At 35.0% G+C, this 27,756-nt stretch overlaps 1 protein-coding gene across 6 annotated transcripts in view; it reads left to right on the plus strand.

The window, feature by feature from the left end:
- Window positions 1-27,756, plus strand: part of PAM (peptidylglycine alpha-amidating monooxygenase) — a 111,130-nt gene that overhangs the window by 58,031 nt on the left and 25,343 nt on the right. For all 6 annotated transcript variants that reach the window (XM_066569855.1, XM_066569857.1, XM_066569858.1 and 3 more), the window contains exons 5-15: window positions 3,343-3,430; window positions 8,310-8,395; window positions 10,062-10,145; window positions 16,232-16,280; window positions 16,714-16,781; window positions 18,387-18,467; window positions 18,572-18,648; window positions 18,930-19,033; window positions 21,935-22,122; window positions 22,782-22,847; window positions 23,085-23,156. In XM_066569855.1, the coding sequence (XP_066425952.1) occupies window positions 3,343-3,430; window positions 8,310-8,395; window positions 10,062-10,145; window positions 16,232-16,280; window positions 16,714-16,781; window positions 18,387-18,467; window positions 18,572-18,648; window positions 18,930-19,033; window positions 21,935-22,122; window positions 22,782-22,847; window positions 23,085-23,156 (963 nt within the window). The remainder of the gene's footprint in view (window positions 1-3,342; window positions 3,431-8,309; window positions 8,396-10,061; window positions 10,146-16,231; window positions 16,281-16,713; window positions 16,782-18,386; window positions 18,468-18,571; window positions 18,649-18,929; window positions 19,034-21,934; window positions 22,123-22,781; window positions 22,848-23,084; window positions 23,157-27,756) is intronic.

Here is a 27,756-nt window from a genome sequence, read left to right on the forward strand (position 1 = left end):
ATTGAAGTAATTAGATGGTTTGTTACTTTTCATCCACAAAGTACTCTGAGAAGTTCTAGGTTTGTTACTCTGTTATGGGATGTATAAACTTCTCTATTGCCAAGCAATGATGTTGTCACTGTATTGGAGGCCTCTGATGTCTCCCTAATTTGCCAAACTCCAGACACTGAATTCTTGATAAATTGCTTTAAAGTTAATTCTATGATAGAGAAGACACTAATATTAAAAAAACCTATCACCTTTATTTAATGGAATTGTTGTTTGTAAAGATTAACTTATTTGAAGTTAGTTTTTTTAACACATAGCTTAAGTACACACTGTTAAGATTAAACTGATGTCATGTTCTGTTCATTCCTGTTTCTCTTTGAGTTTGTAGTTCGAAGTAGTACTTGATCAAAACATTAGGTCAGACTTCAATTTAGTATGTATATGAAAGCTGCTGCTGTTATTTTAGTAATCATATATATCACTTCTCCATGCATTAAAAAAATTACTATTGAGTAATATTCTGTTCATTTCTGTAAAATGTGGAGGCTGTCAACTAGGAAAATAGGACTGCTGGTCAATATTTATTAAGCCTTTGGTAGTGACAGTTCCCAGCACAGGGAGTGCGGGAACATTGCAGCAAGTCCAGAGCAGGGACACAAAGATGATCAGAAAGATGGAGCACCTCTGCAATGGGGAAAGGCTGAGACAATTGAAGTTGTTCAGGAGAAGACTTCTGGGTGACCTAATTGTGGCCTTCAGCCCACAAGAAAGATGAGGAGAGACTTTTTAAAAGAACATGGAGTGACAAGACAAAGAGGAAAGCAAAGAAAGTACGTTCCAATTAGCTATTAGAAGAAAATTGTTTACTGTGAGGGTGGTGAGACCCAGGCAGAGGTTGCCCAGGGAAGCTTTTGTTGCCCCATCACCGGGGGGACGGGGATGAAGGCCACGTTGGATGGAGATCTTAGAAACCTGGCATAGTGGAAGGTGTGCGTCTCATGGCAGGGTGGTTGAAACGAGATGATCTTTAAGGTCCCTTCAAATCCTGGCCACTTTCTCATTCTGTGACAGGTTAACACATTAATTTGTATGACTTTTGCAACACAGGATTTTTTAGTTGGATTTTTTGTTTGTTTCTTTTAACCTTCTCTTTGGAAAGTTATATTCCTGAGTGTGCTGCTAAGAAAATAGCTGTACAGGAACCATACTGTAACCACCTATACAAAGCTATCTTAAGCTCATTGACTGACTGTGAGGTTTTTCAATGCTTCCTTAAGCAATGATGCGGTATATCAGCTAAAATAGTGCAAGCCAGAAATCTGATTTTGCTTTGTTAGCTCTGGTGCATCATTTTCTCTTGGTAGGAGTAGCATTTAGTCAGGTATTTGTAGTAAGTTTTCTAAAGGGCTTGAAGGTTCTGTCTGTGCTCTAGGACATCATTGTAATAGGCACTATGTGGAGCAAATAAAAGACTTCTGAATAAAAGACTTCTGACTCATTAGAATAAATACTTGCAATAAGAGAGTGGTAGAAAAATAAAAAGAAACAGAGACAGTATTAAGCATCAGGACAGGTGGTGGTTTTAGCAGCTAGCAGGCCTAACCTTCAATTTTACCTTTATTGAAGACTGCCTTTATAAGTAGTTCTTACAGCACATTTTTTACAGGTATTAACTTTGACAATAAAGTTAATGAAATTTCACATATGTGAACTGCTCATAAACCCCTTCAGAAATTGAATCTCTCAATTGATAACAACAGCTTAAAACACCCAAAACATCTGAAAAGGTAGGAATTCCACAGAATGACACGTTGCCTCTGTCATGCAAGCATAAACCATAATTTCACTACTAATCGTTACTGATAAAAACTTCAAAACAAGAATTGTCTCCATAACACAGATTAGATTTTTATCTATGAAACAAGTAGAATTTGCTTGTAGAAAAATAAAGATGTTGGGTTGTCTCTGGACTTTCTTCATGCTGGCTACTTTAGTAGTTCTTAATTCATATATGTCACTCAAAGTACCTTCTCAGGGCATATGGGTACCTCTCTTATTTCCCAAACCAAGCCCTCAGCTGTGGCCTGCTCATTTCCTTACAGTCTGACCACCTCTCTTCAAGCTAAAACTTGACTTACATGCTTTAACTGTTGGCTGGTTTCCCTTACTTTCCAGGACAGAGCTCAGCTCTAGAAATTGGGTTAGAAGATATTTGATATTTTTCCCCTGTGAAATTGGGACGATAACCCACATCATCACTCATTTCAGGAACTCTGCCACAGCTCTGTATTAAAATACTGATTTCTGAGTGCAGGTAGTGCCATAAACCTCAGGAGCAGAATATTATTTAACTGGTTTACAGCTTCACTATGTTCCCTGTTAATAGCTAAAAGACAGTTAATTAGAGACTTCTCACTGTCTGTGTGCATGTAGGGGCTGGAGTAACTTGTCTTCTGAATTTCTGCTGTACTCCAAGGTTAAAAACCATTGCATTCCCTGCAATGGCATACTTTTTCTGTAGTAATAAAAGAATGTAGAATGCTTTTAGAAATGCCATCATTATACATTCATGGTCAATATTACTCCCATGATGTTGATAAAATTTTTACTTTGCTAAACAGGATCACAGGTACTTGAGAAACCAAACCAGTGTTTTATCTGTGTCATAGTTTAAAGAAGAGACATTTTAGAGGTGAACAAGAGGTGAACTTTCACATCTAAGTTTCTAATAATGAGAAATATTTGGGCAGTGAGATCATGCTGACTTTAAACAAATTTTGTTTTTCATTCCAAAGGATTTGACATATTAGTGAGACTCAATCCCTTCTTGGAACTGTTGTCCCAAGAAAGATGCAGGGAAAATGTAAGCCAGGTAGAATACTGGAAGAAGATATTACTAATGCATAAGATTTAGTTGCTCTTAACTGTAACTTACTGCTTGTTTGTATTTTTTATGAAGTACAAAAGAATTAGAAGAGTATTATTAAGTCACAAGTGCAGATTTCAAAGGTAGATTGCAATTGGACTGGTGACAGTAAAATTTTGTGCTTTGAGATACAGTGATATATTAACTTAATATCATATTTAACTTCTGTGGGAAATACAGTGGTTTTCATTAGGAACTTTGTTTCTTTTTCTTAATAAATAAATGAAGTACATACAGTATTTTAGCTTAGAAGGAAGGCTATTGAATGAAAATTTAAGGAATGTGTGTAAGTGGAATGCAGAAGGTAAATAAATGGGTGGGGGTGTACCTGCCTTATATGTATTATTACAGGGGAAAATGGCACAAGATTATCTTGGTTCTGTAACTTATGGTGATAGCTTACTTGTTTTGCTTTATTGTTTTTTCAGTTGACTTTAAGCCTCATGCCAGCATGGACACAGTGCATCACATGTTACTCTTTGGATGTAATGAACCTTCCTCTACTGAAAATTACTGGTAAGAGCTGCATCTCGCTTTTGTTATTAACCAATTCTTTTTCAGTGTTAATTGCTTAAGCCTCTTCCAGTGTCAGAATCTCTTGGAAAGTAAGAAAATTCGAAATTAAGAAGAAATTAATAACAATCTACTCTTTCCACACTTAAAGTGTTTGTTTTTTTTAAATAACTCCTCCATATTCTTCATGACTAATTGACTGTCTTCAAGGAGGAGGCAGAAGCTATAGTAAAGAGAATGTCATTGAATACCAAGAAATCTAATCTCCAAACTATAATTGGCTGCTTTTCTCTGTATGAAGTCATTTAGCAGGTTGATGAGAATGAAACTGAGTGAAGGATAAACTGAAATTGATTATCAAGTGATTTGGTAGTTGATTTGCACTTCAAAATGCCTAAGGAATGAGAGCAGAGGGAAACACCCAATGCCAGTAAAATAGGTGTGTGGAGGCAATGTGAAGAGAACATGAAGGTGGGTGGAAATTAATCATCTATCCAGTAATTTTGCAAAGTTTCTGTAAGTTTTCATGAGGGAGCAAATGAGGATTTTTGCTGATTATTCTGAACTGTAGAGCAATTTTAATATAGATGTTCTGATAGAGTTGTGTAATCATAATTTATCTTTTAAGTATTTACCAAAAAGGTAACTAGACCTGGAATTTAGAACTAACAGTATAGTATAATATAATTTCAGGAAAAATACTCCAAAACATTCTGAATGCCTGTTTTTGGGGAGATGATTTGATTAGTATTTTAAACATACACAACAAATTTTCCTCAAAAGTCTTATCTCTGTTTACTTAGCAACCAACAGTTGTAATATTGAAAATGTAATCTTGCACAGTTGTGCAAGAAGACCAGATGCTTAAGAAGTTTAGACCAAAATAAAATTAAAGCACAGAATTTCTATTAATTTCTTTTCCCTGCAGAAAATGCTTGAAATTTCTTTTCCCCACAGCTTTTCTATGCTCTTTTTTATTGTATCTCAAATGATAGAATATACTTGAATACTTAAATGTGAGCAATATGCCAACATAAAACTTTTAAATTCTGACCTTTTAAAAACAGGTAAGTATCCTATTTAAAACTGTGTAGATTGTACTTGGAGCTAGTGCTGTTTTCCTATTTCTGGAAGTAGTTTTAATAGAGATTTGGAATAATTTGTAAATGATAGAATTATGTTGTTACAGATTGATCAGGAGCTTGTGTTGAGATGAAGTTATGAGACAATGCCTCTTCGCAACTAACTGATGTTCTGAGGTTGTAGAAGAGATCCAAAGCCAAAACCCAAAGTTTTTCAAAACTGAATCAGACTGAAATCCCTGTTTTGAGTCTAGAGTTCAGGTAGTTTGAGCTCCCTAGTTGTACTTTCACTCTCCCAGCAGAAGACTCACCAATGACAGCCTTTGTGGTGTGGCAGATAATGTTTTTGTTCCTGATTGATTTACCTGTCAAATGACAAGATACTTATTTAGTTAGGATGGATTGAGCTTTGCTGGACATCAGATTCCCACCAAGCTGCTCTATCCCTCCACTCCTCAGCCTGAACTGATTGATAAAAGTTCAGATTCTCTGTAGATAATTAAGAAAGCATTTGAATGCTTTAAAAGAAAGTGTTGAATTATTCAGAACTTGTGAGTCTCCTGGCAAGACAAGTCTTGTGCTGCATCAAACCTAACACTGAAATAATCTCTTGTGAATGAGCTGATTCATAGATAAAGCCATTATTTTGAGATCAGGCAGGGCAACTTTAATTACTTATGTAAACAAATGTATAAGTGCGGGTCATAGATGGCCACCTGGTGATTCCTCTATCAGACAGTTGTTTCTGTTGGCAGGAAAGAATGGGTTTAAGTGTCCTTGACATCAATAGTTCAATAGAGGTGTTCAGTAGAGGTTGCAAAAGATGTCATGACTAGTTCAGTGAAGAACTTTTATTTCACTGCATGAGGAAGAGTTCTTTCTACAACAGTAGAAAGAATTGTATTTTTAGGTGTAGTTTCTTACCATTGACACTGCCCCAGAATGTTCTGCAACATTCAAGAGCTAAAAATGGTTATTTGTCTTACTCAATCACCTCAATTACCCTTTTTTTAAAGTATTGATTAGTATTCAGGAGTGCAGTGTAATAAAGAAAGAAATAAAAGAAGTTATTTGTTACCATAACCAATGCAAATGTGCTAAAGGGATAGCCAAATACTGGTCTTGCTGACATAGTGAAATATTTTAGTTTCAGTCTAGGTAATCAGTCAAAACCCCAGTGCCATTAATGAAAACAGCTCTTGAGCTTACCCAAGACTGGGGAGAATGCCTTTGGGAAGCCCAGGAGAGTTTGCAAGAAAACAAAGATCCAAGAAGCAGTCACTAAGCTCTCCCCCACCCCAGTCATTTCCAAATTTTAAGTCAAAATCAGTTTTTAGAACAGTAGTGTATAAAATGCAGCTATAGTCCATTTTTAAAGTATTCTGTGTCACTCATTCAGTTTTAACTCTCATTTTATGCAAAGCTACTATGAATTTCAGTGATTTTTTTGTTAGTTAAATTTATACTTTTTACTAGCTCCCTTTTTTTTTCAATCTATTTATCTTATTACCTCTTCTTTGCAATCTCCTCTAGGTTTATGTTTTCTGAAAACTTAATGTTTCAAGATTGTCATTGATGGCAAAATGAGATGGTTAACCATTTTTTAAATGAAATGAAATACCAGTACCTGTAGTTTATCTTCATCGCCTGCAGTCTTGTCCCTCCATTCTAGTAGCCTCTTGGAAGAAAGTTTGAAGCATCATGCACGGGGCTTTTTCCTAATTAATGTGTTCTTAGAAATACTATGGTATAAATTAAAGACAGTTTTGCCCAAAGTGTAGTGGTAAAGCTGTGACTGTGCTTGTAGTTCCTTCTGGCATTCCTCCTAAACAATCTCTTCAACACATTCCCAAGCTGTGCAGCTCAATACTAGGTTAGATCCATGAAGTCTTTTGGGTTTTTTGTATAGTAACAAATTATAGCGGTGGGAAGCTGCATAATTTTCAGTTGCAGCTGAAACATTTCACTTATGAAATGTTATGAATAAGCTGAAACTTATTTCACACATCAAAACATTTCACTTATATTGAAGTAAGTTTTGATTGTCCTTTGGGACATGGGCATGTTTGAAGGGGAAGGTGACCAAACTGTTAGTTAGGAGGGTCTAGAAATACATGTTGTGAGTATAACTACTAAAAAAGAAGTGGTGTGTTCCCTTTTCTCTTGAGACTCTCATGATTATGGCAGAGCTTTCAGTCAGAATTAAATACAGTAGCTGGGCTGCAATAAAGCTTGCTGGGATGAAAGAAATGCATGATATCCTGCTGATGTGGTTTAAAACACATGCCGGAAGGGCTGGTTATCTCTGAGAGATACTTGGAAAGCATCATCATCATTTGCACATATGCCTTAGCCATTCTCAGCAGAAACATAAATGAGCTGCATCTGCTAGATGTCCTGGTCTTTTTTGTGTTTATACTCTTCCTCACACTGTGTGGCACTCTTTTTTCCCCACAATTTCAGGTGATTGAAACCATGTCTTGCATATGCAAATGTTTTCCCAAGTATCATTTTACAGGCGGTGATAAACAGAGCAGAGCCTGTACCATTTTGGTTTGGAATGAAACACTGGCATAGATGCCAACCTTCATTGCATCTGGCTTGAGTCTGTTGATGTAATCTGAATAGTTTCAGGGTGAAGCTTTCTTAAAGTCATACCTGTGTGTGCTGCACACCTTCTACACCCTGTGCTCAGGGCCATGGATGCTTTGCCATTTGAAGAAGGTACAAATATACCCTGTAAATAAACCTTTTCCCTAATTCAGGATAAAGAGGGAGAAGTCTATTCCAGGTGGGTGTTCAGAAAGTTCCTTAGGGTCCCTTGTTTGATTATCTGTGTGTATCATCGTGCAGCCTACACCCACACATAGCAGTTAGTACCTTCTTGGATGTGGTCCAGGTACATTGTGCTGTCTGTACAACTGTGTCTGTCAATTGAGACTTGGTGATGTCTCCGCCTTAGGTTTACCAGTTCTTGCAGATTTAAGGTATCTAGAATTACCGGGCTTTGAGAGTCTTTCATTCTTCACCTTCGGTGTCACCTGCATGGTGCTAGCTGCAGAGGCTAGGAACAACTCAAGCTCTCTGTTACTGTAAATATTTGTGACCCGTTTGTGGCCTGTTAACTTGGCAAACCCTTCTTTTTTTCTTTTTGTTTTCCCCCTGTGTTTTTGTTTTGCATTTTTTTGGTGATTGTTTGTTTGGGATTTTTTTGGTGATTGTTTCTTTTGTGTGTGTGTATGTGTGTGATTTTTCTATTTTGAAAAACAAATCGTGCAGTGGAATGAGAATTAACTTAAAGCAATGAGCTCACATGAAGTACAGGGCATGAGTGCCTTCAATCTTTGGGTTCATATACAGTTTTCTGTCACTTTTTTTGACAATGATTTTTAAATTAATTTTAAATAATCAGTTTTATGTTTTGTGGGGGTTCTTTTCTGATTTGTGCATGAGTCCTATTCCTCTGTGTAAATGTGGCAGCCATTGTCATTTTGCATCACTTGAGTTAATAATGCTAGAGATTTTCATACAGTTCATTACCATAAAATGTTCCTTCACTTTTTCCATCACTGATGAATAGGCTGACAGGGCCCATCAGAACTGTCTAACACTGCCTTAAGGCACAGGGAGGGAAATAAAAGAAAGTGGAACATATACCAATAACTGTGTTTAATCAGCATACATTCAAAAAAACATCCTGATAGATCTTAAAATTAGTGATTTTGCCTGTAACTCACCTGCTGTTTTCTGATTTCAAAACTTTAAAAATTATATTCCCTTTTCTTTCCTCATATTTTTAGGGACTGTGATGAAGGGACATGCAAAGATAAATCTAACATTTTGTATGCTTGGGCAAGAAATGCTCCACCCACCAGGCTGCCCAAAGGTATTGGCCGTTTAATATGCAGTTCTTGTGTGCAGGTGCAGGGGAAGAAGGAGGACATGGAAGTAAGAACCTGGCATATCTGAGAACATCCTGTAATATTTTTATTGTGACTAATTGATAGAAACTGTATAAATATCAGCCTAATTAACTATGAAATATGTTATGCTAGCTAATATATTTGTGGGTTTTTGTCATTCTGTTTGCTATACCATTATGGATTTCTACAGGGGTAAAAAAGACAGAGATAAGTATCATAATGTACTGATTATTTTTATATAGCATTAGTCTTGCATTTCCTACTATATCTTACTAGAAAGTTACCATTTATCTATCTTTCAGTAGCACACAAAGTACATTGAAATATTTTTGTTTGTTTGGGAAAGCACAAACAAATTCAATTGAAACATTGGATTTTTCCTGTTTAAAGTATATGTTGACAATTTAATGTGTTTTTCATTTTTAATGCTTTGATGCAGTTGAGCAGCATGCTTGCATACCCATTTTCTTGTATAATAGACAACCCTACTGAATTTTAGGCTACTTGGAGGGGTATGTCTGGAAAAAGGGTGAAGTACTTCTTTGTAATAACCACTGAGAGTCTTAGAAATACCTACCATCTGTATAGCCTTGATCTGAAAGTATCTTAAATTCTAAGTATTTTTTTCTTTCATAGTTTACTTCCCATTTTCATAGCTGGGGCAATATCATGAAAATGCTTTTTTTAAATAATCCATTTACACACTTACCAACATTAATGTTATTTGATTTGGTTATCAGAATGTCAAGTTTAAAAAACATTGTCACATGGAGGATTCTATAGATGTTTTGTACTTAAAAGATTATGTAGAAGTTTTACTTTTAAACCCCAGCTATTGATACTTTTCTTGTTGGTAAGCTGTGCAAAAATACAAGGTTTGTGGGGAGTATTCATAAAGATTCCTCATTTGTGCACAGAGAGGCTGCAGCCCCATTTATAAGGTGGCTTTGCATTTTACTGTGACCAAATACGAAGAAATTGTTTTTCTGCTTCTTTTGAAAAATGTTCATTGTAGAATTGGTGTAGAAAAATCCCTTTTCGTGATGGTGATAATTTGCAATTTCATTATTTCAGATTATTTCAAGCTTCTCTGTTGTGTTTTGTGCCTGTACTTGCTTCTCTCATCAAGTAACATAGGTGCATAATTTCCTCAAGATTTTTTTCTGCATATAATATTAATTTAAATCTAAAAATATTTTACTGTAGACCTTTTTCTCTTCTCATTCTCAATGTCTTCTTAGTAAGTTAGTGTTAATTAGTTTATATCATGCAGAGGTTGTATGAGAAATAAATGAAGGTCCATCAAATCCTACATGGATAATAAGACTTCATTTTTATTTTGGATTTTGAAAAGATCTGTATTAATGTTCTTTGATTCAGAGAGTTCTCTGCATAAAGCAGCTACTTATTCATAATTAAGTTGTGGTCCTAGCTTCACAGTCTGTTTGGAATCAGTATGGTAGTGGTTTTCCTGGGTTTCAGGACTAAGTTTTCTTCAGTGGTGTCTGAAATTTTCTACCCCTTTCACTCTTAGCCACTGAAGTGATTTGTATTTTTTTATATTGTTAGTGATGGCGAATCATCTTACATTTTATTTTTTCTGAAAACAATACATTTTCCTTCTCTTAGGTGTTGGATTCAGAGTTGGAGGAGAAACGGGTAGCAGATACTTTGTTCTCCAGGTACATTATGGAGATGTTAGTGCATTTCGAGGTATGCATTTTGGAAACTTGTTCTGTAAGTTGTATCATCTACATCATCAATATATTTACCTGTATAAAATAATTTTTCTGTTAGTGCCATTGACAAAGATCAGTGGGCATATTTGGAATATAGTTTTTGTATTAACTTGACTTCATAAACTTAATTTATCTGTATAAATATTTGAACAGTGAACACCATTTTTTTCTTCAAAAACTGTGGAGCAAATGACTTAAAGTAATCAAAAAGCAGATTATTAATTTTATGTTTAGGGAGAAACTTGGGGTTTCCATATATAATTCAATGTTGTGTTTAATGAAATTGTAACAGGTATGAACATAGTTAACCTGTCATCTTACTTGAGTAGATTGCTAGTAGATGATATTCACTAGCCAATCAGTCACAGTATTTGTGTTTGGAAAAAATGTAACTTGTGGAGACAGTGTCCTTTTTTTTGTTTGTTTGGCTTGGGTTTTGATTTTCTTTTTTAAGATGAAATGCTCATTTCAAGCATAGCAATATGGTTATTCTTGTCATTGAGTGTTTCACAGAATCACATAATGGTTGAGATTGAAACAAACCTTTAGAAGTCATCTGACCCATGCCCTCCCTGCTCAAGCAGGGCCACGTACAGCCTCTTGTCCAGGCCTGTGTCCAGGTACATTCAGGGGTAGAAGCACTCCAGGGCAACCTCTCCCAGTGCTTAGTCACCCATACAGTGAAAGAGTTTACTTATGTTCAGTGGAAGACCCTGTGTTTCAGTGTGTGCCCATCACCTCTGGTCCTGTCGCTGAGCACTGCAAAGAGTCTGGCTCCTTCTTCTTTGCACCTTCCCTTCAGATCCATCTCTCTCTGAACAGGCTCTCTCAGCCTTTCCTCACAGGAGAGATGCTCCAATTCCTTCATAATCTTTGTGGCCCTTTGCTGGACAGAATTAATTTAATACCTGGTTAATGAAATGAAAAATACTCTTTTTAGAAGAGTTGAACATGGGAGTTGATGATTTTATCTACAGCATTTTTTCCCTCCAAAACTGATAGGAAGTAAAATTGGATGCTAATACATAAATAACTACTACATAAAGTCAAATATTTTATATTTGTAATTACTTGTAAGTCAGAACAGTAAACTCTGAACAATGCTTTGGAATCCTTGACATACTACTGAAAGCATAACAAGTTAACTGAGCATCTTTCATCATTTATCCTCTCTTCTGAATTGCAACAACTGCATGGGCTTACATACAATCTTCAGTGACTGTATTCTTATGCCTTGACTCTATTCTTATGCCTGTCGTTATCAACAGACATCTAATTACCCTCTGGGTAATTAGAAAAGTAATTAAATAAGGTAAGAAAAACTAGAAAGGTAATTAATTAAGGTAAGGTAAAATTAGAAAGGTAATTAAATGAGGTAAGAAAAATCCCTTTAGGCTATTCCTGAAATTTAAAAACACTTGTGAAACTATTGAAAATTGTGCATTAAATATCTTTGAACACTACTATGAAGGTTTAGGACATTTTATTAGATTAGAATAATTCTGCTTTCCATCCCTTCTTACCTATAATCCTGAGCTAAGAATTCGTATTTAGGTATACGCTTTACTCTCAGATGACAAAATAAAATGTATTGTACCTTGTCTAAAGGAAACAGATTAAAATTTATTCTGGAGAACCAAAATTATATTCTACAAAAAATGTGTGAAGAGCCATCTTAGAAAAATATTGATTTCTCTATTTCATTTTTTTACCTTTTCTATTGTAAAAGCAAAAGTTATTGTGGAGTTATGCCTTATAGTGGATACAAGTAAACAAGTAAAAAATTGTCAGAAATTTATCTGCCTTTTTATATAGTCATAAGTGTTTCGAGTTCAGATTCAAATTAAAGTAAATCTACCCATTTTTAGGTCTGTAAAGGGACCCAGTCAGCTTTGAAATTGGTCTGTAGGGATATGCAGTGCAGTTGTAATCCTGGTTTTATTTTATTAGTCTATGTAAGCACCTTTGAATCTGAATTTTAAAAAATACTGTATTTTTCTAATGCCTAAAATGTCGAGTTTTTTTCCCCTTCCCTTTGTGTAACAAAGACTAATGTTGTTTCTAATCTGCCATATTATTATCTTAGTCCTTTCCAGCAGATGTAAGAATATAATTGTTACCCCAAGAATCAAAGTGTTTTGAAGTTATCAATGATAAGGTCTTTTAGCTATTCTGAAATGGAAGGTTTTCACATTCTGTCATTTTGTATGTGTGCGTCTGTTGCATTGTTTGAAGCAATTTATAAGTTTTTGTCAATATGTTTGGAGCAAATTTATGAGGAAGTCTTTCATCTTTGTACAGCTTTGGCTGTTTTTTCATTTCCATTCTTGTTCTCTCTCTTTTTTTGCACAATGAACAATGCATTCTTGCATTCTCAGCTGCTTCTTTTAACCCCCAGCTTTTCACTAAGAGTAGACTTATTTCTCCCTGCTATCACGATCTGCAAGAATTATGTTACCCATATTGCATATAATAACATATAATTTCTCAGTGGGGTGTAGAGTTCTTAGTGTTGTTTTAGGGTTTGGTTTTTTTGGCTGGGAGAGTAATTACTTTTGGCCACCAAGCCAGTAGATGTCTTAAAAAGATCTGTTTCCTCATGAGAATGTGAGTTGTATATTGTCATTTGAACATTACTCTGAATATTATTCTGAACATTAGATTTGGTGTGCTTCTCTTTGACATTCTCTTGAATAAGCCAGTGTCTTGAATAGAATTAGCTTTTCATATTCACAGAGATTCATGGCTATGGTATATTTTAATAGCCTTTAGCAAATCAGTCATCTGTGACCTTTATGAGGTCTTCATCTGTTAAAAAAATTATATTGAACCAGAATCAACAATTGTCTCCTTTCTGTCTGGAAAGTAAGTTGTGAAAATGTCACTAGGGAGTATGTGTTTGAATTTTGGTTTTCACAAGTTGAGTAAAGGTACAGTTTCATTCCAGATTTCATACTAGACTTTTAAAAATAAATTTTACTGAATTGATACTGGATGAGTGAACAGATCGGCAAGTACAAGCACCTTGACTTACATAAAACTACCTTAATTTTTTTTAATGTATCCAATATTAGATACCAATATTAAATGCAGTATTATTTGTCTCATTCTTTACTAGTACCTCAAGTTCATGTCTTGTGCTGCATGTCTTTGCTCAATAAATATAACTTGTACAAAATTACTTCCCCATGGGCATTAGCTTTGGAATTGCCTTGCTCAGGAGTTGTGCTCACCTTTGAGGCTACTTCTTACCTTTAATGAAGCAAAGCTAATTCTGAGACAGCATGTGGAGATTCTGGTACAAATCAAGGGCTGACTTTGAAATAACAAGGGGTTTGGAGCTTCATAAAAAGTGCCACTCTGTTGCAGTGGGAGCTTGTAAGTCACCATGATTGAGTGCTATACTATTCCTATGAAATACTAGAAACAGAGCAGTGAAATTGAATAAATAGTTTGATCAGAGTGCTCAGTAATTTATAGTCCCCATACTCAGAGTGCAAAGAAAGTAGGTTTTGAAGAGTGTTTGTTTTTATGAGTGAAAAACCCATAAAATTTTAAGTAACATGCATCATTGGCTTTGTTTGATACAGGTAAATAAAGGCAGGGAATATTTAATATGATTGTGTTATACTTGCATGGAACACAAAAGGCAGAGCACAACTTGTCAGCATTATTCAGTGAAGTGTTCAAAGCTCTGAGTGTTTCAAAGAGGTGAACTGAAGGAAGAAGAAGCAGGGAAACGTCAGTTCCAGCATCCCTCTGTACTTGTTAGAAAGACGTTTTAGTTCAGTTATGGCCAAATATAACTAAAACAGAATTATAAAGCACTGTAGGAATTCCTGAAAGTTTTAGACTAATGTATCCATCCATTATTTTATTCTTAAACAGCACTGCAGATCAAATACTTTACAAATGATCTTGAAGTTCATTTGTGCTTCTCCTGATACTGATTTAGATGATTGCCTTATATATAACAATTGTAGTTATTAGTAGCAACTTTCCATCTATCTTCAGTTCATTTTGAAATTGCTCTTTTTAGATGAAAATGCAGTCAGCATTATTTCCATATTCTGAAAATTAAAATTGTGTCAAAATACTTTAATATTGCCAAACAGAAATAATATTCGAAGGTTTTTCCCCCTCCTCCTATGTGCTACTTTTATGACTATGAGCTAGTAAGTGCTAAATTTTTCAAATATGAAATTAGTTTGGTTGGTTGGGAATATTTTTGAGCTGTTTTCAAAAGATAGAATGGTGATGTTTTCAATTAAAGTTCCAAAACTGAGAGACACAAAATGACTGATTGCATTTTAAAATTTTAAATATTATTACTTTAAGTAATAATGTTCCGAGAGGAAGCAAGCATTTTCCAATTTCCATTGAAATTCATGTAGTGCAGAGTTCTAACAATATTAAACTTATAAAAACTGAGTTCTGGAGCATCACCTGTGCTACATAAATAAGAAAAAATTAGTATAAAATGAGGAGAGTGGGGCAGAAGAGACTTTACAAAGACCTTTGTAGCAAACACTGAGGTATTGTGATTCTAAGTGAAGCTGCCTGCAGGGAAGAGGATGAACAGTATATACATATATTGAACTTTTTCTAAAATCATTGAAAAGGAGCTTAGTTTCTCTTTCTCTTGAATGTTTTCTTACCATTCCCCTTCTTTTGTCCTCATAACTTAGTCTTTTTGGCACTTCTGGATTCTTGATTTGGTAGTCTTGATTCTTGTAAGTAATCTTGATGAAAGAGCTACTGTTCTTATTTTTCTTTTCTCTGTACAATGAAGACTTAGATTTTTTGTTGCTATTTGAAAAGGTGCAACTGTGGTATAGTGATTCAGATTTTTAAATCCAAAAGTGTTTTTTGGGATGCACAGAGCTGGAGTAACTAAGAATTTGTAGAAGCCGTGATAATGAGCATTATGAGAACATGGTGAAATTGTATTAGGAGCTATTTCAATTAAATAGCACATACATTAATTTACAGATCTACTTTGTGAACATAGTGAAAGCAAATTCTTGTAAATTCTACTATCAGTGATGGTGAAAAGCAAACTGAGTATTAATTATCCTTTATTAGTGACATGGGGGGTGACAGAAAGAGCTAATGTGTGAAAAACTGAACTGACAGTTTTTAAGTCAAGTTTCAAGTTTTCTGTCAAGTTTCCATGTGTTGTCCCACATTGGCCGTTATCCTTTTTTCTGTTGAAATGCACTACTTTTTCAGTTTGGAATCTGACTATTTATGGGAAGAAAAACTCTCAGAAATTACTGCTTGTTACTATAGATACTCTGATCTCTTTCTTATCTGAAACATATACTGTTGGATAATATTTTTTCAGAATGTTCTGTTTACTTACTTTGGAGTTAAATCCATCTTTTAACTACAGGTAGTATTGTATAAACATTAGAAAAAGAAACTTGCTTAAAAAGAAGCAAAGATTGAACACCCAGATGGCCAACTATAATTTAGTAACTGTCAAGATGACTGGGTCTATAAATTAAAATGCCAAATATATCAGCTAATGATGATACAGTGCACTGACAAATGAATTAGCTATTTTTTCTCACCTTCCAGGATATCCAATTTTAAGTAGAATTGCTGTCTGTATTGGTATATCAGGTTCACCTGCTGACTTTCATTACAAGGATTTCTGGCAGCTTCATTATTAATGTCTAAAATTACTGTTTTTCACTAACTTTTCATTTTTCTAATTTTGATCAAAATATGATTTGTTTGAAATAAAACGACTTTTTCTACTAGTGTAAACATGATACTGTTTCATTTCCCAGATGCTACTTCATAAAGATCTAAATTTTCTAGTACAGTAACTTTCATCCACCGAAGTTTTTCCTTGTATTAGGATTTCTACAAGTGAGATGATCAGGTTTGTGCAAATTTCAGTAGTATTTCCGCAATATAACAATTTTAAACAGTAAGATTAGAACTTCTCAGTTTTCTGTTATTTTTTTTACATAGCAGAAAAATCTTATCAATATGTAGTAATTTGCAGGGATTCAATTGCTAATGATGAAACTTTCACAATTTGTACAGATAAACACAAGGACTGCTCTGGTGTAACTTTACATCTGACACATCAAAAGTGAGTATTTTTAAAAATGCTTACCTATTTTTTATTGCAGTAGAAGTCATGTCATCCGTTGGCAAAAAAATTCATTTCTGCTAAGAAACTTGACACAGCTGTGCTATGAGTACTGGCTTAATACAGTTTAAGAGTTTCATATTTAAAAATCTGGGATGAGAACAGAAATTATGCAGATGATAGCTTTGTCCTATTTCACATACTTTGCAGAAAATGCTTTAGAAATGGTAGCAAACAAGAGAAGGAGAGGGAAACTGCTTTGAAACAGCTTCATTTTTAAGAGACCTGTTTCAGATGTAATCCAATGTTTAGAAATTAGTGGTATCAAATGGTATTGGATATCAAGTCATTTGCAGTTATGTTTTACAGAGGACTTGTATATCAGTCCTCTGTAAAACATAAATCCAATCAGAGCTTGGATTTTCCATTGCAGGCAACCCTTGATTGCAGGAATGTATCTTATGATGTCTGTGAACACGGTCATACCACCAGGCAAGAAAGGTGAGTTATCATTTTACAAAGTGATGATTTCAACATCTGATCTATTATTGTTGCTTATTGTGGAAGAAAATTTGACAGAGGCTTGATGATATGTAGATGGACAAATTATTTATTTGACTGTTTGAACAAATGAAGAAAAGAATAGTTATGTTTTGGATTATATTCTGTTTGCCTATGACTACATCAGTAAAGACAGTCAATACTGTATGAACACAATGTGTGCAAGTAATAATGAGTATTTCTTCAATTTATTTTCATCTTATATTTTATAAAAAATCCCCTACCTCTTTTTTATTTCCTCCTCTCCCCTCTAAAAAGCCATAAACTGCTTTGTACTCTTCTTCATGTGTCATTCATGACTTTTGTGTTTCTACTAAGAATTCAGTTTTAAAAAATTAATTTCTACCAGTAAGGAGCTGCTATTTAAGAATTTTGTTCCCGTGTTGGGAGTAAAGAATTTTGTTCCCATGTTCCTAGTTGGTTAAAAGCTCAAAATTCTAAAAAAAACCCAAACCAAAACTGTAATAAAAGGTTTCCAAACTGTTTCTGTTCAGAATCCTGAATTTTATCTAAACCTCAGCTTGGAAGCTCCCCAGATCCTTTCTTTGGCTAGCATGGGATGTACTGTTTTAAGGAAGTTGGATGCTGACTGTACTCTGCTCTACCAAATTTTTACGGAGAGCAAGAGCGCTCACCAAGAGCACCATTTGTTCCATTCACAGTTAGCTGCCTAAATACTATGAGGAGTTCAAATGCTCAGCTGACTCCAACGGTTTATTGAATTCAGCAACTTGAAACATTTTTAAATTTGAACTGAAATTAAAAATACTTTGCTCTCCAATATGAAGACCCATGAAATTAATCCTCCACTATCACCAAGAATATTTGATCAGTGTAGGAATTTAATTTTTCAACTGGAAAGGTGAGGGAAAAGGACAAACAAACAGTTCTGTAGTTGCTGGTAACTTCCTTCTCATGTTCAATCAAATTTACAGCTCTTAAGTGGAGCATGAAATTTGTTAAAACAGGAAGTGCGGTACTATCTCCCAGAAAGGCATCACGATTTTTCTGTAGGCTCTTCCTTAATTACGTTTACTGCACCTAACACAAGTACTACCCTGTAAACATTGTAGACCACTTTGGTGACAAAATCTCTTGTCTAAATCTAAATTAGGTCTGGGCCTTTATAATCAAGACTTCATTGTAAATTGTGTCAGTTTAGAATTACATCAGTTTATTTTAATTTTCCCCTGATTAGATTATTTACCATAGCTATATTTATTTTAAGCAATCCTCAACATAGTCTGTAAGTAAATGTATTACTTAATTTTGTAAAATAGTGGTTAGGGTAGACTGAAAGAAGTTTTTATTTTATATATATGTCATCAGATTAAGTAATTTTCAAGTAACCTGGACTATATTTTATTAGTTTTTCTTTGCAGATATCTTGAGATGGACACTGCAGAAATATAAGATACTATCTATTATCTTTTGATATTATCTGTTGTCCATTGTACACATGCTTTTTGTAAACCATGCTGAATGAAATACAGTAATGCAACTTTTTTCTGTTTGTCATTGTTTATTGCTGTCATATTTTCACAGTGGTTGATGCAGACATTGCCTGCCATTACAAAAGGTCTCCAATGCACCTTTTTGCCTACAGAGTTCACACACACAGACTAGGTAAGAGTAACATAGGAATATCAAATGCCGAACAAAAAAATGTTGACTTTGCAACATATTTTTTTAAGTATATCTCACTTCTCATGTATATTGATATCTTACAGGTAAAGTAGTGAGTGGATACAGAGTGAGAAATGGTCAATGGACATTGATTGGTAGGCAGAGTCCACAACTACCACAGGTTGGTAGGGTTCTTTTTAGTTCTGAATGTAAATTTTAATTATCTTTGTTTCAAACTGAGAAACTGAAGTGGAAATCATGTGTCCACAGATTTGCATTATGGTGTTTCCAGTGGTTATGTGCTGTTCTGCTCCTGGAAGTTAATATTGCCAAGTATTATTACAATTAGATTATGATGCAAAAGTCATTTCAGATATTAGCACCATCCTTCTCATCAGTGTCTATTAACAGAGAGAATATGAAGTACTTTTACTGATTGTGGTGAATCATCCTCTTTTTCAGGCATTCTACCCTGTGAAGTATCCGGTAGACATTAGCTATGATGATATCCTAGCAGCCAGATGTGTGTTCAGTGGGGAAGGGAGAACTACAGAAACACATATAGGGTAAATTTTATCTATTTGCTTCATTTCAGAACCTGTTTTACCAGAGTGTTGGTTATATGTAGAAATGTATTTGTTTCATGTCTTCTTCCAAGGTAATTCTAAGAAACAATTTCTGCCAGAATTTGTTATGCTGTCTGATCTATTTAAGATTTAACTCCACACAATGTTCATTGACGTTACTTATATGAATATTCGCTTTGCTGAAGTGTTCAGAACACTTCTGAAGTGAAGCTATACTGCCAGACAACTTAGTCAGATGTTGGGCTGATCTGTTCTTAGAGAAGGATTCAGAATATCAATTCTAGAAAATATTGTTTTTAATCAGGTGACAATATTAACAGTTTATGGTGAAATAATAAAACTTAACAATTCTCTACGCTATTTCAAATGAAAATGTATATAAGCTTGTAAAATTTTGATATTTTGACCTATTGCAAAATCTAGCCTTAAAAAATCTGGACCAATACTGAAATTACCTTTTTTCAGTATAAAAATGTAAAGGCTTTTATGAAAAACACTCAAACCAGAAATTACTAATAATAAAAAATAGGAAAATCTGAACTGCTTGTTAGTCACTGATGCGACTCAGCTGCAGGTGACAGACACAGCCCTGTAAGATCAAGTGGACAAATACAGCTGTAAAAATACATATAATATTAATACTCTCTTGGTTGGCCGTGGTTCTTTGAACTATAATTGTCGAGAAACAAAAATAACCTGTGGAAATCTCTCCATTCTGGGAGTGTGCGCTGCGGCGTTCCAAGGAAAAGACATTTTTATGCATTGAGCACCCTAAGGTGGCATCTCAGTGGAGGGTTAAGGATTCAACATGGATTTTTCACCTTCCAGTGAGCAGTTAAGATAGTGATGTGTAGCAGTTGGAAAAAATGAGTTGAGAAGAGGTTTTTACAGATATCATGACACTAAAAACATAAAACCTTAATTTAACTGCTGACCTTTTGTCACAAGTTCGAAACGTTTCTGTCATGTTTCTGTAACTTTCCTCAGAGCAGTTCTTATTTGTTGAACAATCCTTACAGTTTAAGAAACAGTCTTAGGAAAATTATGGTATTTTCTTTTGATGTACTAGTATGCTTTCAGTGGGGAAACTCTCTCTCTGTCCTTTCCATTACAGTAATTGTTATTATTATAATTATTATATTACTATATTTACTATTTTTGTTTGCACTATAATATATGAATGTATATGGTATGAATCATGCCATATTGCTTATTAGTATTATCATTATTATTTTTATTATTACTATTATTTATTTATTAATATTTATTATTATTATATTTTACCACAAGTTTTGCTTTGTCCCATTCTGGGGAGGGCAGGAGTGGGGGCAGTGAGCGGCCATACTTAACTGCCACCTGAAATTAAACTACTACAAATGCTTAGACACAGTAGCATGTCAGATGAACCACAGTTTGTGTAATTTCCACATCCCATTTTCTACTGGAGTTTTAAAGAGGAAGCAATCACAGTAATGGATATTGGAGGTCCAACAGTGAAGTTAATGCTTTCTAAAAGCTTAAGCAGAGCTTGCCCAGTTTTGTAGTCTCCAAGGGATGCCAAACTTCCAGTGCATGGAAAAATAACCAGTTCTCCTTTTGAAACAGTCTCTTCTCCCATGTTTCCTTTTCTCCCCTTTGGCTTGTGTTATTATTGTTGCTATAGTGAATAAATGAACACTGCAGAATGCTGCTGGAAAAGTCAGCACTGATGTCTTTTGCAAACAGCTAATAGAACACCTCTGTATTTTTTTAATGAGTGTAGGCTCACTGTTTAATTGTGAAAGCTAATTAAAAATCTTGATGTAAACCCCTATATTATATGAACTTCTATTAAGTCCTAGCTTACTAATTTTCAGGATTGTAGCTCTAAACAAAAGGTATGAAGCTATATGGAAGAGGAAGAATAATACCACAGTTATAAAGAAGCCATATATACTCTGCTTCACAAAGTAATATTTTTCAGAAAACAAAACCCTTACTCATGCCAGCTGTTTTTTCTATTGAAGACAGGATTACGTAGCAGTAGAGAAGGGCCACTTCTGTTTCAAGTACTTTCACAACATTTATCAAAGAGCTGAATTTTGCTAGTGTTTTATCATTCCCCTTGCACTCATGTTTTTGTTACAGAAGCTTGCAAACAAGTTATTCTCAACGTGACAGTGCTCTTTTCTCTTTAGGAGATACTTACGGTAGCTTAATATGAAACAAAAATAAATTTTTCAGTATTAGAACCAGTGTGATTGGACTGTAAATGAATGCACCTGATGAGGAAAGGGGGAAGATTTGTCAAACAGTTGCTGAAACGAAACATGTATGTTATTTGCAACAATTTCAAATTACATTCGTCGAAGATTTGTAGAAAAGTAAGTGATTAGTAATGTAATGGCACAGCTGTGTCATATTTAATCAGAACATGTGCCCAGTTGATAAAACAATTGGAACTGTGTGGAGTATGCTGGACAAATTAGAAGGAAGAGCAGTTTAAATAGGCGATGCAATTTTCTGTGAAATCAAAAGCAAATTGGTAGGAAGTTCTGTGATATGTGGAGCTTTTATCTGAAGCAGATGTGGTTGTGATTATCCTGCTGCATTCGTCCACACTACTTTTCTTCAATATAAATTTCTGATATTCACTGCAATGCAGGTATTGCATGCTTTAGTTTGGGACATCTAAATATTTGATTGCAATATTTTAGTTTAGATTCTGATATATCTAAATTTCTGATATTCACTGCAATGCAGGTATTGCATGCTTTAGTTTGGGACATCTAAATATTTGATTGCAATGTTTTAGTATCCTGTTAAACAAGTTGGATGAATTTAATAATAGCTATTCAGCTCATTATTTTCTAAGTGCCACATCTTTTCTGTACTGTGCAGGGGTACTGCCAATGATGAAATGTGCAACTTTTACATTATGTACTACATGGAAGCCAAGCATGCTGTCTCATATATGACGTGCACACAGAACACAAACCCTGAAATGTTCAGAAATATTCCACAGGAGGCAAATATTCCTCTTCCAGTCAAGTCTGATGTGATGAAGATGGTGCATGGACATCATGAAGGTGAAAAACACTTGTAATCCTTTTTATTCATGCCATCTTATGCTCACCGATGTATTTCTCTGTGTTGTGTTGGTATGCAAAATTTTCATAAAGAGGTAATGCAGGTCTGCATGAAATTCAAATTGCTAAATAATAAAGCATCATGGAATTCTGCTGTTGGTTTTGGTGGAAATGTCTGTTATAGTCTTTTGTCTGTCTCTTTCTCATGTTGTCCCAGTTTCTAACATATTTTTACAGTCGTGTGGCCTGTGTGCCCTAAAGACTGGCTTCTTTTTCTATGCCAAACTTTATATTAACAGTTTCTTAATGTTTGTCGTATCTTCTGTAAAATTGAAAATTCTGCAAAATTGAATCATAACATTGCCCTAGTTTTCTAGATCCCACTGCCGTGTTATGGGAGGAATCAAATTTTTACATTGAACAGTTATAGGCATATAAATTGCAGCAACAGTATTATCCAGAGGTAGTCTGACTGATGTGTCTGCGTAGCAAGTACAAGTAGTAGTTTTTTATTTCACGTTTTTACTGTTGTAATGTGTGGTATGACTACTATGATGAAAATACCACATATTTGTCTCAGAAGGGTGATTTTTACTCAGTAGGATGGTAATTCCCTTCACATGCAGAAGTTAACATCATACTCTAAACCCATTTTTCAGAAACCAAGGCTAGTGATACAAGTTCTTTGCTGCAGCAGGACAAAAAAGAAGAGATTTTGGATCAGGGTATGCACTTGCTTATTCCTATGTACATTTTTTATTTCTATATTTATTTCTACTTCTATCTTCTAATACAAATCTTTTTTTTTCTGATTGTTTTAGTGCTGTGTTGCTCGATATTACTACTGTTTATATATAAAAATGCCAAATGTTCATTTCCAAAGGGTGTTTTTCCACAGTAGGGGGATACTCAATTTCATTCACGTGCAAAGGCTAACATCATATCCTAAATCCATTTTTTAGAAACCAAGGATAGTGATGCAAGTTATTTGCTGCAGCAGGCCAAAAAAGAAGAGGCAGAGATTTTGGATCAGGGTACGTACTTATTTATTTCTATGCCAGTGACTTGTAACTATTGTCAGGCATAACTTATGCACTTTGAACTGACTAGACTTTGACAGCATTAAATTGCTGTGTTGTGATATAGCAATGCTTAGTGCAAGCAAGAAAATGCTTTAAGTAGGTAATAAGCAGAAATATTAGAGTAAGGCTATGAAACGCAAGTAATAAACTACATGATCATGAAGGTTTCTTTTTAGGTGAACAGAGAGGGGGAATTGTTGGAATCCACAGAATCAGATGGTTTTGGGAAAGCTGCAAAAAGCAGGCCTCAGAGACAGCAGAACTGTGATTAGAGCTAGGCAGTAGCCATGAGATAGGTCAGCAGAAAAATTACTTAAAATGTAGAAAAACAAGGACAAATAGAACAATGGTCTGTGTATTAACGCTTGTCTAGAATAACTCCCTAAGCTACAGAAAAGTTTATCTATCAAGATATTAGGAAGGTTAAAGCTTAATAATGGAGCTCTGTGCATTGTGTTTTAAGGCTTACAATTAGGTATTGTATTTGAAATAAGCAAACATTGTTTTAACCAAAGGTACGTGTGCTTACAGTGATTGGATAGAACTGCAGTCAATATGCTTTTGCTTTGTGTGATTGGTCAAGAAACTTACAAAGTAGGTTGTAACATTAAGTTCTTGGTCTGCTGCCTGAGATGTGAGCTGCTGGCATCTTCCCATTGTCATAACCATGTAATGAGACTGATGCTGAGAAATAAAACAGCTCAAGGCAGTTCCACAGCAGTCCCGTCCCATTTGTGAGTTGTACATAGACCCCAGCTGGCGATATATAGTGAGAGAAGTAGTACACAACAGAAAGAAAATAATATGGCTCTGTAGTCTAAGGCAATTTGATGCTCTCTGATTACAGTGTTTTTTTCTCTAGACTCTTAAAAGAGTTGCAGAGTGGTTCTAGGTAGCTGGGTAGTCTGATGTTGAGATCTGTTTTCCCAGTCTTTTAGGATGTACAAAGCAAAGAACTGAAGCTAAGTCTGCATATACAGAGATGCTGCTGAAACTGACTGGAAGTGTGGCTTGAATCTGAGGTGTTAAATATGATACAAAGTAAATTCATACTCTGAGATGTTTCTAGGTGGACATGCAAAATAAATCACCCTTCTGTTTGTCTAGTAAAGTAACAGTAATAATGCACCTTAATTTTGGAGTGCAGTCTGAAGTACTTTAATCCAAGCATGTGTTTCATAAACAGACATGATGGAATAAAAATGTTAGGAGAAATCTTTCTGTTCAGTTAAAATATTTTTTCAGGAGTTTTTGGAAAGAGAATCTTTGAATAAAGTTAAATATACATATATTTTGATGTCCTATTGACTGTAGGAGGAACTTTCTTTGTAAGAAAGTTTAACATCATAATCTGTACAAAATGGGATCTGAATAAAGGTTACACATAAATCTCCTATTTATTACCTGTTGGATGCCTATCCCATCTTTTAATTATTTTCATATTTATAAATTATATTAATTATTATTTATTTATTTTTCATAATTTTGTTTATTTTGTATGGTATACTTGCATATGACTGCAGATGCATACAGAGAAGTATTTTGCACAAGGTATTTGGTAGACAGCTGGGAATATTTTGCTCAGTTGTAGCTGAATCTGTGAGTTGGGAAATGTCTGTGTTGAGTTGCATATTTTCTGTAAAGTTCTGCATTTCTTAGAAAAGCTGGTTACAATAAAAATGCATTGAATGAGGTCTTTTTGCATCTGGGATAGAAATCTCTGATTGGTTTAAGTGAAAGAAGGAGATACAGCTTCTCTGCTCTCTGCCCATCTCTCTTTTGTTGGGGAAAAAAAAAGGGGAGGGGAAATATGAAAGGAGGCTTGCAATATCTTGTGGGGCAGGTGTTGAAAGGAAGAGGAAAGGAGAATCAGCATGCAGGCAGGTCCTTAGTTTTTCAATAGTGTGTTTTTGTGATAATGTTACATGGCAAAACCATGGAAGCAGCATCAACCAAGAAGGTGATGTACTTTTATTTCAGCATGGGTTACATTTCTTTCTAAAATAAATGTTTTATATAATCTACCTTTGCTAGTTTGTATATGACTGTGAGAAAAGAGAGGAATTTGATTTGGTAGGTGATTGAAAATCCTTAGGAGAAGCTTGAAACAAAAGACAAATTTGTTTTCCAGTTTTGATGTGGGATATGTAGAATGAAGTGTTTGAGACATTTTTAGATTAAGGCCAGACGTACAACAAAATCTTCACATGTTTTCAGGCTTTGACAACATGTTGAGGGCTCAGATTGTATGAGATCTCTTAAAGAGAGTACAAAAGTGAGATAAAAGTGACTGAATCAAACTTTGGAAGAAAACACTACTAAAAGATGCTAGGAGTATCTTCTAGTACTCCTAGTATTAGATACTAGGAGTATCTATACTAGACATCTACTGCTAGGAGATTATAATTAGGGAGATTGAGAATAGCAGAGGATTTGCTTGCTCTCTCAACACTGAATGATCCTTTCAAAAATAAAAGATGAGCCTTTGATTTGGTTAGGATAAGGTTATTCATTATCTTTACAAAAGCATCTTCAGCACAATACAATAGTAAAAAAGGACCATCAGATCTAAGCAAAAAAAAAAGGCAATTGGTATAAATTGCATATCTAAGCAGGAAAAGTGTACAACAAGCATGGAAAGAAGCCATTTTAAATTGAATGTTTTGGTCTTCACTGTCTAACTCTTGATTTATGTTCTCTGCCAGTGTTATGATTTTGTTTGTTTGACTGTAAACCAAAACATTGTTCTGTCACAGAGTTTTGATAGTGTAGAGCCACCACAGGAAGTTTAAATTTACTGGAATATGCTTGTGGATTGTTTCACTCTTGAGATGTTGGTCTTGACAGCTATCACTTCTTCCAGAAAGTATAAGCTGCAGGTGTTTGTAGCCAATTATCTTTCCCATCGAGGAAACTGCTGATAGCTTGCACCTAAGAAATACAAGTATCTTCTCTGAAAGTGACCTAATCAAGCAGCTTCCCAGAGACTGCACTGCTAGATTTCAGTTTCTTCAGTAAGATCAAATTGTTGATTCACCCATGTCTTTGTCTAGTTATATTCAGGCATTCTAAAGGCCAGGCTGTCTCATCACAAACAAGACCAAGCATTGACCAATATTCCTTTCCTACTGAGTATCTTCTTTGTAAGCAAACAACACCTCCAACTGTTCCAGCTGGTACAAGACCACTGCAAAGTAGTAACACAAGATCATGCTTTGATGTTGGCTGGATATTGCTTTACGCAGAGGAGCTTTTATTCAGAATCAATAAGTCTGCTCTTTGCTAGTTATGTCTAGTAAATTATGAACTATGTCTTAAAATTACACTGCTTACAAATTATTGGAATCAGCCTGGACATCACAAGCAAAGCTGAAAAAAAGTTAGATGCACATTTGGAGTGTAGAATTTAGGGTAGGGTTGCAGACACTGGGTAATCAGCAAAGTTAAATTCTTCATATTTTGTGCCTTCTGAATACTCTTGAGTTCTGTCAAAATGCCAGGACATGGACAGGACACTTCAGCCTAATGTTTGTGCCAGAAGTTTGGAGATACTGGTCACATATGTAGACTTCCTGGATGTTTTTTTGATCTTTTTGTGTATGTCGATATTCCGTATTGATTTTCTCAAATACATTCATTTAGGGAAAGGATCACAGTTTCAGGGCACCTGCACTTCTGACCACTTCTGTTGTCTGATGCACACCCTTTTCCATTCATTCAAATAGTTCCTAAATATTTTAACTGCTGTGGTTACAAAACCCCTGCTTAATGAAAGCTCTAACAGGACAAGCTCATCCCTCATGTATGCCCATGGATAGTGGCTATAGTACTCAAACTGCCCTACTCTATACACCAGTGTTCAAAGGTTTGTCATATATCTTACTGTCAATGGCTCAGCTCTTGGAGAAAACCAAAACAGATCACCGACTTGAATCCCCGATTAATAGCTTCCATAAAGACCACCAACTTTTCATTAAAGCATCCTGTCTTAAAAAAATTATTCCCTGGGCATTTAGTGTTTTTAAGTTGAATTCTCCTGCTCTCTTTTCTTCTTGTCCTCTATTGAGCTCTATCTTTTAACAGTTTCTTTTGAAGCAGCTAATATCAGACAGGTAAACAAAAGAACTGTTTTGTCTTCTTTTTATTTTTTCAATCAACAAGCAATATATATTTTAGAAACTGAGTTAATTATTCTGTGACAACACTCGACAACACCAGAGATAAAATGCAGCACTTTTGGCTGGAGCATGAAGCTGTCAAACTTCTTCACTCAAGTAAAGTGAACATATAAACTGTTAAGAGTTCTGAAACCTTGTAACAAGGTATGTTGTTGTCCTTTTGCAGCCAATAATTACAAGGCAGTTGATTAGACAGTTGAACTAGGAGAAGGTAAACTGTGCAAGGATCATTAAACTTGCTTTAAAAAGGTCTGCAGTTCAAAATAGCATCAGGCTTGTTTGTTTAAGGAGACTTCTCATCGTTACATTAGGGAGAGCAGTGCTTTTACCACTCAGACCTCTCCTTGGAAATGATTGCTTATAGGTCATCTATA

Source organism: Molothrus aeneus, chromosome Z, assembly GCF_037042795.1.
Source record: "Molothrus aeneus isolate 106 chromosome Z, BPBGC_Maene_1.0, whole genome shotgun sequence".
Lineage (NCBI taxonomy): Eukaryota > Metazoa > Chordata > Aves > Passeriformes > Icteridae > Molothrus > Molothrus aeneus.